Genomic DNA, 18876 nt, shown 5'->3' with positions numbered 1-18876 from the left:
ACTTTTCAGATGTCGTAAGAATTTATAGGGAATTTTTTAAAAGTAACAGTGTGAAACATATGATATAAAAACATTGGTTGAGTAATACACCATCCGTTTGCTAATTACAATGCTAGGGTTGAACAACCTAATTGGACAACAGTTATAAAAAATAAAAAATAAAAAAAGAGTTGGTCAGGTGGGAAATGGAGAGAAAAAGTCTTCTTCGTTGTAACCAAGGTCTAAGAACAATAGAGCCATGGTGATTTTCTCTCTTCCGCCACATGTACACATTGTTGGGTGGTCCTTAGAGGTTCTCATAGACGCTTCTTCGGACGTTCGGGTGTTCCTAGACCACCCAGGTCTAAGAGTGAATCCACCTTTGGGTCCATGCAAGGTCCACCGCCAATATCACTGATTGTCTTAAGTTAACCACCTATTACTAGATGTTGGGTTTTATCACAAAAGGTCTTAGTAATATTAGGGGTGGAGACTCTCTTATATTAATTGTATATCATTTTTGTCGTAGGAACAATGTGGGATCCTATTCTCTAACATGCTCCCTCAGGAGATGACAAGGGAAACCATTTCCCACATCGAGAACTAGTCAAATTATTATACTGGAGCTAACACAACTTTTTGAGAGTCGGGTCATCATTTAGGTACTAGAGCTAATGCAACTTTTTGAGAGTCAGGTTATCATTTAGGCTCGATGGTCCATTCATTCAATATCCCTAAGTTGGAAGTAGCGTAACTTTTGAAAGGTCAACTTAAGGAGGCAAATTCAAATCCAATAAATCGGGCCCATGACGTGTCGAAAGAATAGTCTGCTCTGATACCATGATAAGCTTTATAGCCCCATGCAAGTCCACCACAAATATCACTGATATTGTCTTAATTTAACCATCTATTATTTGGTGTTAGGTTTTATCACAAAAGGCCTTAGTAATATTAGAAGTGGAAACTCGTATATATTAATTATATATTATTTTTTCATATAACAAGAATTATCTAACATGCTAAACTTTCAATTTCGACCACACATTAAAACAAGAATTATCGCATCGAGAAAATGGTTCGTATTCACATTCCAATCACAAGACGAGATGATGTAAGTACAACTTTTCTGGTCAGAATTAAATCCCCTTGAAAGTTTCCTTGTTCGGTTCCCTTGTTTTCTTATGATGAAGTCCAATTATTTTAAAATATAGCTCATATGCTGTCAAAGTTCAAGGAGTTCTCTGTGACCAGCTTGGAAATCTTTCTTCTTTTAATTTGTGAAAAGGCATTATATGTATCTTTCTCGTTTATGACAAGGAATGAGGATAAAGAGATATAAATATGCACACATCACAATGATTTGTAGGTACGTAGCGGAAACTACTAAGCAAGAGGCAGTGCTACACCTTAGATTATATTAATTACATCGTTATTTCTTATTAATTAAAAGAAATATGCGTAAATAGAAACTTTTTACAAACTTTTAATATTAAGGAACTAGAGGGACATTAAACAAAAACTAAACAGTATGTGAACCATGGTTTAAAGTCCTCCAGTTCTATTTGTACATATTTTCCGATAACTAAACACCAAACAAACGCGGTCAAAGACCCAAAATTAACTCCAATCTTACTCTTCAGCAATAAGACCTACACACAACAGCCAAAAACTTTGTAGATCATAATTGCAAGTCAGACTGAAAACACATCGGAAGACATAGACAGTGGTGTCGCTGATGAACTTATCCCTTTATTCCTTGCCTTCTGCACTCAGAGAAAAGAGGAAAACTGGTCACCAATACAGCACATGTATATATGTGTACCAATGAGCTATAAATTTTGAGGGGCCTAACCATGTCAGCAAGAGTGTTCTTCCAAGCCTTGTCCATCTCTTCGAAAACAAGACCGATCGTAGGGCGGCCTTTGCTTGATTTGGCAACGCAAAGTACTGCAACTTGAAGGATCGATTCAAAGTCCGCCTTGTTCACATTTCCATTCAGTCTTGGGTCCTCAAGATCCTCAGGAGGGCGTTTGTTCATACTTATATCCTTTGCCTGCAAAAAAATTAACTAGAATTGTCAATCTATCTTCTCTTTCTCTAGCTCTCGTCGCTAATAAACTGGTGTATATACCTTTCTTGTTAGTTGGTCTCTAGCATCAAGATCCAGCTCAAATACTTTTTGCCCCGATAGCAGTTGCAGAGCAACAATGCCGAAACTGTAGACATCACTCGCGCAGGTTAACTTGGCATTGGTCATGTACTCTGGATCCATGTAGCCTATGGTTCCTCTAACATCTGTAAATACTTTGCTCTCCTCCATACCCAACATCTTTGCCAGCCCGAAATCAGATAGCTTGGGTTCCAAGTTATCCGTCAAAAGGATGTTTGTAAGCTACAAATTCAGCAAACAAGCATCAACATCAATATACTCAGGAAAAATTAATTGGAGAATCAAATCAAATTTAAAGGAAATGATTTCCGCACATTACTTTTCTCCTTTTGCATACCTTCCTTTTTTTTGTTATCCTGGTCTTTGAATAAATCAAATGAAAATTAAGAGACATAAATAAAGAGAGATGTGCCAAAGAAGACAAAGGGTGTGCGGGAATCCGTTCTCCACATTTAATTATTACCTTAATATCTCTATGAACAATGCATCCATCAATATAATGGTGGAGATATCTCAAAGCAAGTGCACAATCTCTTAGAATCCTAACTCTTCTTTCCCATGTTAAGACAGGATCGTTTCCTGATCGCAATAAATGAAATTATTTTTGTGATCCTTAAAGAAAAAGCATTTCCAAGATGATTAACTTATTAAATATGTTCTATAAATCGATAAGAATCAGAGGAATTACTTAGGAGGTGTTTAGCTAGATTCCCTTTAGCGCAATATTCATACACAAGATATTGTTCGCCATCTTCGACGCAGCAACCAAAAAGGCAAACCAAGTTTGGATGTCGAACCCTCGAAAGGCCTTCCACTTCTCTAGTAAATGAATCAGATGTGTTACTCTTGTTAATGTGCTTAATGGCAACAACTTGCCCGCTCGGAAGAACCCCTTTATAAACTTGACCAGCGCTTCCTCGTCCGAGGTCCTTTCTTTCAGTATTAATGGCATTCTCAATCTCGGCCTTGGAGAACCTGTACAGGCCAGACCATGTAGTAATCGGTCCCGAGCGAACTGGTTTTTGAGGCTGCTTCTTGGTAACAAATTTTATCAGCAGGATGATCAGTGTCACAGCGGTGATGCCTATTAAGATGGAAAGTATCGCTTCTGCCAAAGAATCTGATAGATTAAATGATTAATTTCTTTGAGGAAACATGAACTTTTGGTTGTCAATTTTCTCAAATAGAGTAGAATGAAATAGTACTTTAGCTGTACTTACATTTGATTTTGATGTAGCCTGGTTCTGCAATGGATCGAAAGCGAAAACACAAGAAACAGAAAATTAATTAAGCAGATAGAATCATAAAAGCACTTGAGTAAATTGGAAGTTAATTGAGCAAGCATGAGGCATTGAAGTAGTTTTCATACCGAAGGTGTCTAAAAAAGACATACACAACATAAAGTCATTGTCGATTGAAAAGGTATTGTTCATCTTCTCTTCTAAAACAGAAATAACAGCTGCTATACCACATATGCCCGTCTCAGTTGCGTTCCCATCCTTCACTTCATATGCATTCAGCAAATCGTCCCTCAAGCCTAATACCGCCTTGCTGCAATTGCCGCAAACATCCTCAAATGCATTGCTAAGGTTTGAGCAATTACTTATCGCGTTTTGGAAGGCCTGCTCTTTCTTGATGGATGCAAGAGTTGTGTTCGAGCACGCGCTGTTACCATAGTAAAGGCCATCAAAATGACAGTTTTTCGCAGACACGTCTCGCTCCTTCTGAAAAGGGCCGCTGCAGTTTTTCCATTCTTGTTCTGGAAGAAAGACACTGGCACTGCCCTGAGTCTTGACTGCGTGAATGGCTAAGGCTTCGGACATGGTGGTGAGGACTTTTTGACAGCACGGGCTTGTGCTGTAGCTTCCCCAAACGTTTATTTTATGTCCTACGTGAGAGAGGCACTCCCCAGTTGGTTGGAATGGAATGGATGTGAAGTTTAACACACAGCCTCCTGCAAGAAGTCATGCATATATGAAATCTTATAAGCATTTGTGTTCCAAATTTTTGCATCTATAATTCAAACAATCATAAATCCTCCTAGCTAGACACAAGGGCCGCAAAGTAGTAGATAACCATCTAGTGTTAAATAAATATTAATTGGCTCCTTGCATGTAAAGAGTTGTTTCTCATTACTCAATGAAATCAATCTAACGACACAAAAAGAAAAATGATTGCATGAAGGAGCTAAGCAATTTCCATTTCAATGACATATATTTCGATTTATTTATCTGGCTATCAGTCATTAAATCATTACCCCAGTTCATGTTACATGTCATTAATTAAAAAATGTTGGCCAGCAAAAGGGAAAGAAAAAACAAACTAAAATTTAATAAACTAGAAGACACTATGCCTCCCTAGAGGACTAATTTACCAAAAATAAGCACACGATCCTTTGGTTTAATGGAACCAAGTCTCTCCTTTGTTGGAGAAGCTACGAGTTCAACTCTCACGACAGTTATTAAAAATAATAAAATAAATAAATATTTACTAAGAAAGTTAAAATAAATATTTACCTGAGTGATCATCTGGTGAAGATAAATCATCTGCAAAAGTTAAAATAAAATAAGCGACAACGAGTAAGATGTTAAGCTTGTAAGAAAAGTTTCTTGTTGTCATATTAATTTTTTACAAGTCCTACACCAATCCCACGAGGAATTAAGCAAAGAAAATTATGTTTTGTGAAAGATTTACAATGTAGCCGAAAGTTTTCCAAGGCAAGAGTGGAACTGAATACTTATAAAAACCATAGCCTTCCTCGTCGACATCGAAAAACGAATAGGGATATTCTTTGTTTCTGCTAGTTTTGGTTCTGAGACAGCCAGCTGCTCATACAACCTTGAAATTTCCGGTGGCTTTGATCATGTACATAAACCATAATTAAGGGATGTTAATTAAGTCGTAATTAAAATAACATCCACTTGTGAAGTGGCTCCAAATGCATATGCTTATTAAAATGTTGAACCAATCATCTAATCTTCATTCACATCGCCACATATATATGTACCTGTACAAAACTACAAACTAATATCTTTTTTTACACCATCATCTTATTTTATAACAAAATCTTATCTGTTATTTGGCATTTTTTTGGTGCTTATTATGTCTGGTAAATCCCCTACAGTGCGAAAATACTAATTTTTGGACAATAGCAATATTTTACACTTAATTCATCTTAACTACAGAAGAGATATTTTACCCTAAATTTATCTAAACTACATAAGGAGAATTCAAACTTGAGTGTAAAAGGGAATCATACTACTCTAACCAATTTAGCTAAACTTGATTACTAGATATGATACTATTTTTTTAACACAAGCGATATGTTACAACTACAAAAAGAGTATTCAAACTTAAGTGCAAAGGAGAAACACAATTCTCTAACTTTTGTTTATTCTCGGACATGTCTTGCCCTCAAATCCACCGGTACAGTGACAATTAGTTTGGCTAAGTTGGCCATTTATGTTTTGTTAAAGTTTTTTTGAATTGAGGACCTCTTGAATATTACCTCGAATGTCTCTTTAACATTTGTTTCAAGTCTTAATATTATAATAAAGTTGCTATCATTTAGTCTATTCTTCTTTAAACTAATCTATTTTTCTTTCTTCATAATCCAATTTCTAAGATGTACACTAAGAAATTATAAAAGGGACATAATGGATGATTTCCATGCATTATTAAATTAATTACTTAAACCATCTGCGCTTCTCTAGATTTCTCTCCATAATCCTCTTCTTCATCGCCCTCTCATGATTCTTGAAAAGCTCCATCTTTATTTGTTTTCGATAAAAAATTAAAAAAAAAAATCAATTTTGTAATAACATATGGGCCAATGATAATCATGGGCCTTGGTTCCCATACTATGGAGCATAATCATGAGCCTTGGTTATTTCATTGTAAATGTTTGGGTTCGATTTTGAGAGGTTTACAAACACTTTTTTCGACTGCATTTGCGAAAATAATAATTTAGAGGTCGTAGAAACATTTTCTAGAAAAGCACATCCCAAACGATAGCTGATCTTTTTTTTGTTTTCTTCAACTTTCTAATTTTTTTTTCTTAATACGAAAATAAAATCTCTTCAATTCAAAATTCTTGAGCAGCTCTATACTACAAAACTCTTGCGGCGATTGAATTGAGACAATTATTTGAGTTAATATAATCTTTTGGAGTTAATATCTCTTTTTGTTTGCATTTGGTCCAATATCTTAGTGGATAGAGAGCTGAGTTCCCACTCATACGTCTCGATTTTGAAACTCTCACCTCTCTTGAATTATTGTAATTATTACGAACTCTTCCTCCCTTGATAATAATATTTTTTTTTTTAAACCGTTCTGCCAAATAGATATTTTGTATTGAGAGTAAAGGATTGTATACAAAATAGAGTATATTATAAAATTCATAAAAAATAGATAATTAAAAAAAATGAAAACAAAAAACAAAAGCCACTTGGAAATTGGAATACGTTACAGCCCTGGTTTCCACACGTTGGGCCACTCTTATCCGCCCAACCCAACTAAAATTTAGCGCCCTCTTCTCCTCTTCTCTTCCATTCTTCTCTTTCTCCATTTTGCTTAGTTGTCGACCGTCTGCACCTACTTTACTGCAAAGCAGATAAATAAGCTAGCGGCTGCCAATTGCCATGCCCATCATCTTCTCCACCAATACACCACAAGGTACTCTCTCTCTCTCTCTCTCTCTCTCTCTCTCTCTCTCTCTATATATATATATATATATATATTATATGTGTGTGTTCATTTTTTGCAAGATTAATTCATTAAAGCTACTTAGAATTATACATTGTATAAATTCCATACCACTTGTATTAGCTAAGTTCTACCAAACTTTTTTTTCTGTTCCTTCGGGTATTTGAGAAATTCAGCTCAAATTCAGCTTTTAGGTAGTGCAAAATTTCAGCTTTTGGGTAGTGAAAAAATATCAGATTTTGGGTCTCCCTGCAATCTTCATGTAGTTTTAATGGAACTCCCTGGGCAGCCAAGTCTTGTACATTTTATCTTGTAACTACATAAATACGTCGTTTTTGCCATCAGTTCGTGTTTGAGATCAAGGGACTTGAAAATGACTTGAATTCATCCGAGAAAACTTTGAAATGACACCTTTCGTGGTGCCATTCGAAAGTCCTTTGTTTGCGTCTTTATAGTGTTTTAAATTTGTAGAGCTTGAGTAGTTAATTGTTAGTGTTTTTGTAGTGCATTTTGAAAAATTTCGTCTGGAGTTCCTTAGAACTTTGTATAAAGTCCCTCTTCCAAACTAGAAATTCAAAAATCGAATTGTATATGTAGTCTTGAGAGTGGATACCGAATTGAACTGCGGTAAATCTCTGTTTTCGTTTATAATCTGAGGTTGAATAAAATTTATCACAAGAATTAGGCCAAATAAATGTATGAGGGCATTTAACTTCTGTGAAGGAGAAGCAAACGAAAGGCTGTCATAACATTTTTGAAGGGAATGGATTTCTGATTATTTACATTCCGGGGAAAGGGGAAAAATACCTCTGATATAATAAACTGTGTGCAGGCCAGAATTCGAAGTAAAAGATTCTGAAGCATGGCGTTCGCTGGACGTTCGGTCTTCCTGTCCCATAAAGATTGTATAGGAAATGCTTGTATTAGGTTGGGACTTAAAAGTGATGAAAGGCTTCAGAAGGGAAGGATGGTTGGTTTTCATGTGGTTGTGAAATTTTCCACCCAGAGAAGAAAATCAAGATACTGCCAATTCATTAGTGCTAAAAGAAACTTTTCTGGTTTGGGTTCAAAGCGTTCTTCGCTGCTCTCTAGCAGGACGGAGGAGGCTTTCTCAGAACAAAGCATGAAAACTAGTGAGCCCGAGGTAACTCGTGCAATATATCTGCAGTCTTGGTTTCTTTATGCAGAGTTGAGTGATGATTGACGTCTTTTTCTCTTTTTGCTTCCTCTTTGCAGATGGGACGCGCGATTGATTTGATGATTGAAGAAGTACTGAGTGTTATTAAAGAGTGGAGCCAGTTACATTTCATGAAAGTAGCTGGTTTACTGTTATGCACTTTCATGGTCATGCCATCAGCCAATGCTGTCGATGCTCTCAAAACTTGTGCCTGCTTACTTAAGGAATGCAGGTAATTCATTCAAACAAGTTTGATCTTTTAGTCGTATCTTTAACATGATTTCTTCTGCGCTTCTTGTTTTCTATTATATATCCGGATTTTCTGTAGTTGAGTGTGTTATGCAGATCCGCCAGTCAAATTGTTCAGTTTGTTACTCAAAAGTCCATAAAATGGAATAAAGCTTAATTTTTTTAATAAATGTTGGTTTAGGTTTTGGCTTATCATATGACATAAGGAAACGGAAACAAGTGGCTTTCTAAATTACATGTTCACTATGCATGTGTTATGGTTTTTCTCTTGTGTGGACACTGAAAAACTTTAGCCTTTGTCCTTAATCGGATTACTGGAACACCTATTCATGTCAGGGTAGAACTTGCGAAGTGCATCGGAAACCCGTCATGTGCTGCCAATGTTGCTTGTTTGCAAACTTGCAATAATCGACCAGATGAGACTGAATGCCAGGCTAGTCTCTCTCTCTCAGTTTCAGCGGTGATAAAGTTTATACAGGAGAGAATTCTGGTGTCGTTAATTCTATTTATCTTCCTCATTTTTGCAGATTAAATGTGGTGACCTGTTTGAAAACAAAGTCGTAGATGAATTTAATGAATGTGCAGTGTCGCGAAAGAAGTGCGTACCTATGAAATCTGATGTGGGAGAATTTCCTATCCCAGATCCTGCTGCTCTTGTTAAAAGCTTTGATATGTCGAAGTTCAACGGAAAGTGGTTCATTACAAGTGGCTTGAATCCTACCTTCGATGTATTTGATTGCCAATTGCATGAATTCCATACAGAATCTAGCAAACTTGTAGGGAACTTGTCCTGGAGAATAAAAACCCCAGATGGTGGCTTTTTCACTCGATCAGCTGTGCAGAAATTCGTGCAAGACCCAAACCAGCCCGGCATTCTATACAATCACGACAATGAATATCTTCACTATCAAGATGACTGGTAATTCACGTCACGTCTATACCTTCTTATCTTGTTCCTGTTGGATTTCTCATGCTTCCATCCATTTATGTGGCGGTTTTGTTTCTCATTTGGTTTCTGCATAAACCCAAAAACCTTGTGAGAACACATGTATGACTTATGCAGGTATATTCTATCGTCTAAGATAGAAAACACACCGGAAGACTACATTTTTGTGTACTACCGTGGAAGAAATGACGCATGGGATGGATATGGTGGTGCTGTTGTATACACAAGGAGTTCAGTTTTGCCAGAAAGCATTGTTCCCGAACTTGAAAGAGCAGCTAAAAGTGTGGGAAGGGACTTCAGCAAGTTTATCCGAACAGACAATACTTGTGGACCTGAGCCTCCGCTCGTAGAGAGGTTGGAAAAGACAATTGAAGAAGGGGAAAGGACCATTATAGAGGAAGTTAAACAGATAGAAGGGGAAGTTGAAAAGGTTGAACAAACTGAGTTGACATTGTTTCAAAAGTTACTGGAAGGGTTTAACGTGCTTAAACAAGACGAGGAGAACTTCTTGAGAGGTCTTTCGAAAGAAGAGATGGATCTGCTGAGCGAGCTAAAAATGGAAGCTGGTGAAGTAGGAAAACTGTTTGGAAAAACTCTTCCGCTGAGGAAGCTAAGATAATTGAGTGTTATGAAACGGTCAGCTTCTTGCTTCTTGTTTATACTTTATACCATATTGTAATTTATTTATTTTTGCAGAATGTAAGCTGATATTACAGGTTATTCTTCTCTCGAGCTAGCTATATATGTTTCCAATTGGTTTTACTGGTTGGCAGAGTAAATTGTTCTAAAAGCTAATTTACAAGACTATGTTGATCCATATATTCAACTTGGCAACTCCATACGTAAAACTCGTGAATGTAAGAGCGCGGAGGTAAGTTATAATCCTTTTCATGTCACCGCTCTGTGCAATCTACATTTGTTTCTCAATAATCGTAAAACCACTTAAAAACCCTTATAGTTTTTCTTTGATGCTCGCAAAATTAGTTTTTAGCTTTAATATTCTACTAAATATACATTTATTGCTCAACAAATCATAAAATCACCTCCAAACACCTTATAAATTTCCTTGATGGTCAAAGAAGATACTTCTAGAAAATTAAAAAAAAAAATTGCAATAGTTACAAAAACATGGGTTTACACATAGTTTTTGGTCAGTTTTGTAAATTCGTATAAAAATCGTCATTGAATCTATTTGTTTTCATCTTCGCGTCACCATGAGGTTTTGAAAATTAATATAAAACTCTCCATTGATATTTGTGAGGATGGAACCCCCTTTTAGTACTGTTTTGAGCCTTACTACTATATTTTTCATATATATTTAGGTTTCAGTTTTAAATATTCTACTAAAGATACCCATTGGTAAATACATTAATTTCTTATCTGAAGCCAGCCATCATTAAGTAGGTTCTTTTGTTTGTTTCCGGTTTGTCTCTCTTAGTTTAAGGATATATGTCAATCAAGACGATACAGAAGTCTTCAAAATGAAGTATAATCGAAATCTTTATAAAAAAAAATAAAAATAAAAAAGAAAAAAAGAAAAATAAATAAAGAGAGAAGCTAGCACATCATAAAATTCTTGGCCTCATGCGCTTTCTCCTTCTACCAAAGTACTTATGCATCTCAATAGGACACCTTCGTAGCAATGCGTCTCGTTCGCTATCTTTGAAGGACAAAAGCCATGCATGGCTCGTCCATACAAAACAAAAAAAAAAAAAAAAAAAAAAAATCTCATGTTCATATGTATGTGCAAGTTAGAGACATTTTAGTAGTGATTGGATTGACATTTTTTCGATGTTTTAAAATCCTGCGATCCGTTGTTGTTTCTGTGTTGGTCTACAGAATCTTTTCCATCTTTCAGTACTGGTGGTAGTTGTGGTACTTTGCTGCTTCTGTTTTCCTGATCCTGATCATCTGTGCAAACACTTCCGCCTTCTGATGATTTTTCCTCGGTACTGCTATTGCCGCCTAATGTAACAGCAGCAGTCTCTTTTTGTGATGCTTTTTTCTTTCTGCTAGTGGAAACGGTTTCTTCTGTTGACCCTCTGCTGCTGCTTCTAGAAGAAACACTTGCATATTTGGATTGACTGCTGCTCACTTGGTTTGAATTACCATCCAGATTATTACCACCCTTGCTGCTCTGGTCACTTGAATTAACACTGTCGTTCCGTGATATCATGCTGCCCCTTGTAAATGAATGCCATTCTTTGGATTCTGTAAGAGTTACGCGTTCATCTTCGCTATCTTCACCTTCTGAAATGTCAACATTACGGCAGTTGCTCTTTGAATTTCTGATACTCTCCTGATCAGAAGCCTCCTGGTCTTCATCATCATAATCTCCTGCAGCATCAGAATTATCGTCTTCTGAATATTCGGAAACACATTCTGAATCATCATTGTTCTCTTCACGTTTTTCAGTTGGGGTTGGATCAGCTGGAAGAGGAGCAGGGACAGCCTCAGGAGGAGGAGGAGTTTTGGAAAGAAAACTTAGAGTAGTCACAACATCACTCATGAAGGGACGGACTGCTGCCTCCTCTTGCAAACACATGGATGCCATTGCAACAGCTTGATTTAGATCCCTTTCCGGGAACTGCTTGTTAAGAAGAGGATCTGCCATATCAGGATACTTTTTTGGGTCCCTGAATAAGGGTTGTGCCTGCTCACACACATGAAAATGAGAACGAAGTTACACATGATGATAATGGTGAATGAGAGTGAAAATCACTAGGTCCAGGGACAGAAACAAGGGGATTGAAGAGGGAGAAACGGGAGAACCATTAGGTCAATTAAAGAGACGTATTAGATATGTGAAAATGATAAGATAATTACCCAAGATACTAGATTTTGCTCATCATTTGACCTTGTAGTGTCGACGGCTCTTCTTCCGGTAATGAGCTCCAGAAGAATAACTCCGAAACTGTACACATCCGACTTCATTGTGACTTCACCCGATCTAGAATACTCAGGAGCACAGAAACCATAGGTTCCCATCAATCTTGATGGTCCACGCATCTTATCTCCCTCAGGGCCAAGCTGGGCAAGTCCAACATCTGAGAGCTTTGGATTGAATTCTTCGTCTAACAAGATGTTCGAAGATTTCAAATCTCGATAGACAACAGAGGGATTGGCCTTTTCGTGCAAGTACTCCAGTCCCATAGCAGCACCATAAGCTATTTTAACTCGGGTGTACCAATCTAATGGCTTGTTATCTGGTCCATTGCCTGCACATAGTTTTGTTCACATCCAAAGTTAAGCAGCTGATAAAGGGGTTCTAAATCAAGAAACCAGTAGAAAAAGGGAGGGTTGCGCACGTACCAAGAACACGATCATCTAGAGAACCCCCGGATATGAATTCATACACCAAAAGTCTTTGATCTCCATCAGCACAATATCCAATTAGGTTAACCAGATTTGGATGGTGTAGGAGGCTTAGCGTCAAAACGTCCCCAAGAAATTCGTTCCCTTGCGTTCCATGTCTGTCTAGTTGCTTCACCGCCACCACCTATAACCAAGATTGGAAAACTCAGCCTCATAATTTCATTACTCATTAGCAAGTCTTCATTAAAACCAAATATGCAGAGAAACTGAAAGTGTTTATAACCTGCCCGCTCGACTGAAGGGTTCCCTTATAGACTCTTCCAAATCCACCTTCCCCCAAAAGACATTCCTGCCGGAAATTCTTTGTTGCAGTGGCGAGCTCACGGAAAGTGAAAGTCTTTGCATTAATATCTTTTGGGTTAACTCCCCCGGTGGCCTCTGCAGGTTTTTGTTTCTTCAATTCTGCAGAAAAGCGATAGGGTTTTAGGCCCTTTCCAATACCTTTTGACAACATTGTCAATCATTGTTCTGCATTAGTTTCTACGTCTAGTGTATGACTACCCTAAAAATATGGTCACGAGTCATGGAAAACCTCCTCTAAAACCTATTGAGAAACTTAAAAATTGTGAAGGCATTGTAATTTAGACATGCATTCATCTTTACGTGTAATATTTACGCGATTTCTGTTACGATCATACTTGATATTTTCAAACCTTATACTTCACATATACCTTTCATATGTATATGTCTTCATTTCATTGTTTCGAAATCATTTATAACCAAAGATCGAGAAAAATGAAAGAAAGAATAAAAACGAAGACTTACCTTGCGCGATAGGAGGAGGAGAGGAGACATTCTCTAATCTCTTGTTGCTATTTGATCTCTTACTTCTCTGTGAACCGAAACACGGAAAGCAGCTCATGTCTTCCGACTAATCTTTGATATTCACAAACCTCCTTTCAACTTACAGAAGAACTTTGGCAAACGGTTGAATGCTTGCTAGATAATTCAGAATGTAGTTAAATATTACAACGCCAGTCTTTTTCCAGAAAATTAATCAAGTTAGCAAAAAGTTAAAAAGAAAAAAATGTAGGTCAAACTCAAAACTTGTTTGACAAGAAACAAACGAAGGCGCATAGAGGAGGAGGAGGAGGAGGAGGAGGAGGAGGAGCGGATCAGGGTCCTCCGGAAGTATTGAAGGAGGAGGACCCCGGAGGTGGGGCGGGGTTAGCTAATTGCAGTTTGGAGGGGGAAAAAACCAAAAAAACTTACAACTTGGGAGAAGGAGAAATGGGAGGCAATGCATTTGCACGGTTTTGAGGGTTAGAAAATGAGAGAATTTTCGTTAGACTTCTCTCAGAAAAAGGTGGAGATGTGAGGGGATGTGTCTGGCCTTTTAAACCTATGGAGAGAAAAATGTGGGAATTTTATTGAATTTTAGTTAAAAGACAGGCTACAGATGGAGGGTTTACAGCCCAGGAATTTTTGTCAGAGTTATTTTAAGGACAGTAATCATCTATTGGGTTAAGTTCACTTAACTATCCAACCTTTTGGGATAGTTTTAAATTTGTCTTAATATTTAAAACATTTCAAACAGCTGCATAAAGTTTTAAAAATTGAATATTCGTTAGGCCACTACGTTAAGTGATGTCCTTAACAAGTATTGAAGCAAGATTTCACTTTCATGTCACTTGTACAAATCTAAATCCAGATACTGATTTCTTTTAACTAGACAAAGCATTTAACTTGGTTAAATGACATAGAAGTTGATGATTGGATTATTACTTAAGCGTTAATAAACATACTCATTCTTATTGGTGACACATTATTTAGTTTGTAAATTTTATTTACAAATTTAATCCCTATAACATTATATATTTTTCAAGGACAAGGATTGTCTGCCCCCCCCCCCCCACTTCCGGTGCCCTCTCGTGCCCTCCTGTTTGTGTGGTCACGGTTAAACCACGTCAACATTTTATATTACTATTCATTTTTGTCTTATTATCTCTATAAAAAAACAATATAAAATGTTGACACAGTTTAACCGTGACCATACAAAACAGGAGGACATGGAAGGGTACTGAAAGTGAGAGGACAAACAATCCTTGTCCATTTTTCAAACCACATTGCACTTTTTAATTGCACTTTTTAAGGGTGGAAATGCTTGAAAGAGATAATAAGAGAGAGAAAGTGAGAGTGGAAGAAAGGAAAAAAAAAGTTTATTTTTTATTTTTAAAATTTTTAAAATTAGAAAATTAAAAATATTTATAGGTGATGTTTAAATAAAAAATAATAAAATTTTATTTTATTAAATTACGTTATTGTCTAATTTTTTTTTATTAAAAACTTGACAAAAAAATTCTATTAACATATAATTTAGATATTGCAATAAAAGACTGAACATCTTTTCACCCTATAATTGACAAAAAAAAAAAATTATTAACATGTAAACTAGCATATGGACACACACAAAGTGTGTGAAATTTTTTTTTATTTTTGTTTTTGAAATAGAAGGAGAGAAGGAGAGAAGGAGAGAAGAAGAGAGTGATAGAGAATGTGAGAGTGGTAAGTTTTATTTTTTTTTAATTATTTATTATTTTTTTAATTAGATATATGTTAGGATTACATGTAGGTGAGACTTTGAAAATAAAAAGTAAAATTTGGTTATGTGAAATTACATTTTTACCCTATATTTCTTATTCATGTTGTGTTTTAATTAGAGGGTTAAACTAGTAATTTCATAGGATTTTGGTTGACAATGAATGTTTTATTAATTAGTAGAGATATCACAATTGTCGTGTCTTATCTTTTCGGGTAATGCTATTCATACCATGTTTTTGTATCATATTTTCATATCATCTTAGGTGGCATTTGTTGTGGACAGCCACATCATTTGAATTAATTAGATTTTTAAATTTAGTTCATTATTTAATAAACTAATAATTAAGAAAAAATAGTTAATTAAATAATGATTGTGATATATGATGAACCTTTCTTCTTCATTTCCTTGGATTTTGCAAAATTTTTAAATAATGTGGATGTTCACGTCAAATGTCACCTAAAGTGGTATAGAAATGTGGTATAAATAGCATTCCTCAATCTTCTCAGTCTCACCAACCTTATCTTTGAACCGACTATAATTAAGGGCTAAGCTTTCATCAGCGACATTAATTAAGGGCTAAGCTTTCCTCTCTGTATAAACCACCACCACGTAGCAATCAGAAAACATATCAAAACAAATTACAAGAACCAGAAGAAAACACATGGATCTGCAGGCCTTGCCAGAAGGCTGCATAGCCACCGTTATCTCGCTGACCACGCCTCGAGACGCGGCCACCATGTCCTCGGTTTCGAGGAGTTTCAGGTCGGCAACGGAATCCGACTCCGTTTGGGGCAGGTTCCTTCCCCCCGATATCCACACTATCCTGTCCTCCTCGTCACCCTTCATGTCCGTACAGCCGCTGCATGTGTCTCCCTCCTCCGCTTCCAAAACCAAGGCGCTTTACCTCGCTCTGTGCGACAACCCAGTTCTCATCGAACAGGGCAAGTTGGTAATTTCCTACTTTTCTCTTTATCTCTCTTGTTTTGTGGAATTTATTTGATTTTAAGAGCTTTTTGATAATTATTTAGTTTTTAGTCTTCCGCTTTGTTTTTGAAAATTCAAGAAAATAGTTTTTTTTTTTTTTTTTTTTAATTTTAATATTTTTTTATACAATGATATGTTACATTTAGAGACGCGAAGCTCGATTAAGCCTCACAAAAACAATATCAAAATCGTCATTCATCCTTATGAAAGATTTTAAGCACGAATCTTTTATCTGAAAGTACCAAGTCTAAAACTTTGGGGGCGGGAAAGATCGTAAGTATTGTTGTTGGGCGAGGAGAGAGCGAGTAATCGGTGGGACCAAATATTTTGTGTACATTTGTTGGTGTGAATATTTAGAACAAGTGACCAAAGAAAGGCTAGAAAAACGGAGTTAAAAATTATAATGCATTCTATTGGTTTGGTTTGGTTTTTTTCTTTTCTTTTCTTTTCTCGTGTAGCGTTTTCTATCTCTCACTGCTCTAAGATCCTGAGTGTTAATTGGCATGATAATGCAGAGCTTTTCACTGGACAAATGGAGTGGGAAGAAATGCTATATGATTGCTGCAAGGGCCCTTTCCATCGTTTGGGCCAACACTCCTGAGTACTGGAAATGGATTTCTATCCCCGACTCAAGGTCTCTAAATTTCATTCTTTTTCCTTTTGAAGGAATTGTTACCTTATCAGCATTTCAAAATAGTCATCTGTTTTGCGCCCGTTCCTCGAAATTCAGGACTGCAGATGATTCCATGTTTTTATTGCATAAACTATGTGTTATGGTTGGTCATAGGTTAAATTTTGAGTACAAGTTAACTATACTAAACAAACAGGTTTGAGGAGGTGGCAGAGCTTGTGGATGTGTGTTGGCTTGAAATCCATGGCAAAATTGAGACACGGATGCTGTCCCCATCCACCCTTTACAAAGCTTATCTTGTATTCAAGACGACTGCAGAGGCTTATGGACTCGAGCTCCACGCTGCGGAGGTCACAGTGGGTTTAATTGGGGAGATTAATGAGGCCCAAGACCAGCCCAGGGAGATCAATGAGGCCCAGTATCCGAAAGAGCGCAACGACGGGTGGCTGGAGTTAGAGATGGGGGAGTTCTTCTGTGAAGAGGGTGAAGGTGGGGAGTTGGAGATGAGTTGCTTGGAGACAAATGGTCGCTGGAAGAGCGGCCTCATTGTTCAAGGGATTGAGGTCAGGCCCAAGAGGATGTAGAAGTCAAGTGGCGGTAGATTACTGTCTTTATAATTTCAAAATATTATAATTGAGCTATTTTCATATGCTAATTGTTGCAATTGAAGTGAGTCATGTCAATGTCCTTAGTCAATTGCTTCATTTGTTGTAATGTTTGTGTTCGATTGAGCACAAATGTTTGTAATCTTTGTGTTCAATTGCTTCATATGTTTAAACTTTTAGCATAATCTAATATACTGTTACAAACGATATTCTTACTTTAAGCTACATTAAACTTGTTCGCCGTTTAAGGAGAAAATTGTTGCACTGAAGTTACATTCTTTCCACTTTTCATTCAAGTTCATTCAAGCCGACAATGTTATTAAAACTATAGTATTAGCCACGATTACGTGAGCCTAAAAACTAAGGAAGACCACTTAACATGTTACTGCAAAAGTAAGTTCAAATATGTCAATGTATGGGTTTAGTTTATAACAAGTACCTAAACTTTTAAAAGTTGAATATTCGTTCGGCCACCAGCATTAAGTGATGACATTGACAAGTATTGAAGCAAGATTTCACTCTCACGTCATTTATACAACTCTAAATCCCCAAACCAATTCCTTTTAACTAGACAAAGTTAGCGTTTAACTTGGCTAAAAGGGATCAATTTGAGGATTCAAAACTCTAAAATGACGTGTTAGTGAAACTTAGTTCCAATATTTATCCATACTATCCCTTAAACATTAATGTCATCGTCAATTAACGGTAGTGATGTCTCACTTTACACCTATGACTAACGATGTATATTTTTCAAAACATTAGGTAGTTATTTGGAATGCTCTAAAAAGTTGGAACAATTTAAAATTACCTCTAAAGATTAGATCATTATTCCTACTTAACCCTTATGTATTTGACTTTGTGTTGCCATTTTAGTTCCAACTCCATTTCTTCTGTATAACTGTTTTTAATTAGTAGTTTTTAATAAGATCTTTACACCTAAAAATGAGTAAGATAATTGGATTAGATACCTGTATAATTGTATTAGCAGTATGCTATAAATGGGGGAGTGTATTAGTACTCTTCAATGCAATTTAAATCCGAATGAGAGTGTGATTGGACTGATGGGTGCCCTCTTAGGTCAAGGGAGCCTCAATAAATTAATTTTACTTATAACACCTTAAGCGCTAATTGGTTATGTGCATAACGTCTTATCTTTTTTAAACATAGAAAATAAGTATTGAAAAACTTTACTTTTACTCAATTTTCTTCGATTTTAATCCTAATTATTTAGTTATGATATAAATGGCCATTTAGAGTTCCCTTTAAAATGAAAAATCGAAGCGATTAACCAATTTAAGACTAGAATCGTAAAATCTAAACTCTAAATGATGATTCCTTTGCACTATCAATCGTGCTTTTCTATAAATGAAATAAAAATTGAAGGGACTCGAGTAAAACTTGTATTCCACCTGTCAAGTTTTCAACAAGCCACAACAACGACCTCTTAATCGTACCAAAAGGGACAACACATATGACGCCCATTCCTCAATGACCAATTCTTACCAACTAGACCA

General features: G+C 36.4%; 4 protein-coding genes across 4 annotated transcripts; 2 read left to right on the top strand and 2 right to left on the bottom strand.

Moving 5' to 3' along the window:
- Positions 1 to 1394: 1394 nt before the first annotated feature.
- LOC137745372 (putative leucine-rich repeat receptor-like serine/threonine-protein kinase At2g19230) lies at positions 1395 to 4210 on the bottom strand. The gene is made up of 7 exons (XM_068485319.2): positions 3519 to 4210; positions 3370 to 3393; positions 2838 to 3269; positions 2613 to 2728; positions 2111 to 2371; positions 1832 to 2032; positions 1395 to 1742 (listed from the first exon to the last, which is right to left on the bottom strand). The coding sequence occupies exons 1-7, from the start codon at positions 3970 to 3972 to the stop codon at positions 1671 to 1673; spliced, it is 1560 nt and encodes a 519-aa protein (XP_068341420.2). The 5' UTR covers positions 3973 to 4210; the 3' UTR covers positions 1395 to 1670.
- A 2424-nt stretch (positions 4211 to 6634) lies between these two features.
- Positions 6635 to 9987, top strand: NPQ1 (non-photochemical quenching 1). The gene is made up of 6 exons (XM_068485437.2): positions 6635 to 6823; positions 7686 to 7997; positions 8090 to 8262; positions 8616 to 8712; positions 8807 to 9198; positions 9343 to 9987. The coding sequence occupies exons 2-6, from the start codon at positions 7716 to 7718 to the stop codon at positions 9842 to 9844; spliced, it is 1446 nt and encodes a 481-aa protein (XP_068341538.2). The 5' UTR covers positions 6635 to 6823; positions 7686 to 7715; the 3' UTR covers positions 9845 to 9987.
- Positions 9988 to 10707: 720 nt separating this feature from the next.
- Positions 10708 to 13908, bottom strand: LOC137745986 (putative serine/threonine-protein kinase PBL25). The gene is made up of 5 exons (XM_068486025.2): positions 13366 to 13908; positions 12824 to 13002; positions 12538 to 12724; positions 12052 to 12443; positions 10708 to 11878 (listed from the first exon to the last, which is right to left on the bottom strand). The coding sequence occupies exons 1-5, from the start codon at positions 13460 to 13462 to the stop codon at positions 10988 to 10990; spliced, it is 1746 nt and encodes a 581-aa protein (XP_068342126.2). The 5' UTR covers positions 13463 to 13908; the 3' UTR covers positions 10708 to 10987.
- Positions 13909 to 15652: 1744 nt separating this feature from the next.
- Positions 15653 to 17571, top strand: LOC137745979 (F-box protein At2g02240). Its single transcript, XM_068486016.2, has 3 exons — positions 15653 to 16091; positions 16642 to 16760; positions 16954 to 17571. The coding sequence occupies exons 1-3, from the start codon at positions 15804 to 15806 to the stop codon at positions 17339 to 17341; spliced, it is 795 nt and encodes a 264-aa protein (XP_068342117.2). The 5' UTR covers positions 15653 to 15803; the 3' UTR covers positions 17342 to 17571.
- The last annotated feature ends 1305 nt before the right edge of the window (positions 17572 to 18876 follow it).

The sequence above is a fragment of the Pyrus communis genome, chromosome 12 (assembly GCF_041283825.1).
Source record: "Pyrus communis isolate YQ-2024b chromosome 12, ASM4128382v1, whole genome shotgun sequence".
NCBI classification, from domain to species: domain Eukaryota; kingdom Viridiplantae; phylum Streptophyta; class Magnoliopsida; order Rosales; family Rosaceae; genus Pyrus; species Pyrus communis.
Note: the sequence above shows the minus strand (reverse complement) of the source record. Positions and strands in the feature narration are given on the sequence as shown.

Coding starts and splice junctions, on each gene's coding strand:
- LOC137745372 (XM_068485319.2), bottom strand. CDS start 3,972: ATGTCCGAAGCCTTAGCCATTCACGCAGTCAAGACTCAGGGCAGTGCC. Junction 3,394..3,518: donor GTCTTTTTTAGACACCTTCG/GTATGAAAACTA, acceptor GATCCATTGCAG/AACCAGGCTACATCAAAATC. Junction 3,270..3,369: donor AGGCTACATCAAAATCAAAT/GTAAGTACAGCT, acceptor TTAATCTATCAG/ATTCTTTGGCAGAAGCGATA.
- NPQ1 (XM_068485437.2), top strand. CDS start 7,716: ATGGCGTTCGCTGGACGTTCGGTCTTCCTGTCCCATAAAGATTGTATA. Junction 7,998..8,089: donor TGAAAACTAGTGAGCCCGAG/GTAACTCGTGCA, acceptor TCCTCTTTGCAG/ATGGGACGCGCGATTGATTT. Junction 8,263..8,615: donor TGCTTACTTAAGGAATGCAG/GTAATTCATTCA, acceptor TATTCATGTCAG/GGTAGAACTTGCGAAGTGCA.
- LOC137745986 (XM_068486025.2), bottom strand. CDS start 13,462: ATGAGCTGCTTTCCGTGTTTCGGTTCACAGAGAAGTAAGAGATCAAAT. Junction 13,003..13,365: donor TCCTCCTCCTATCGCGCAAG/GTAAGTCTTCGT, acceptor GCTTTTCTGCAG/AATTGAAGAAACAAAAACCT. Junction 11,879..12,051: donor AGCAAAATCTAGTATCTTGG/GTAATTATCTTA, acceptor GTGTGTGAGCAG/GCACAACCCTTATTCAGGGA.
- LOC137745979 (XM_068486016.2), top strand. CDS start 15,804: ATGGATCTGCAGGCCTTGCCAGAAGGCTGCATAGCCACCGTTATCTCG. Junction 16,092..16,641: donor TCATCGAACAGGGCAAGTTG/GTAATTTCCTAC, acceptor ATGATAATGCAG/AGCTTTTCACTGGACAAATG. Junction 16,761..16,953: donor ATTTCTATCCCCGACTCAAG/GTCTCTAAATTT, acceptor CTAAACAAACAG/GTTTGAGGAGGTGGCAGAGC.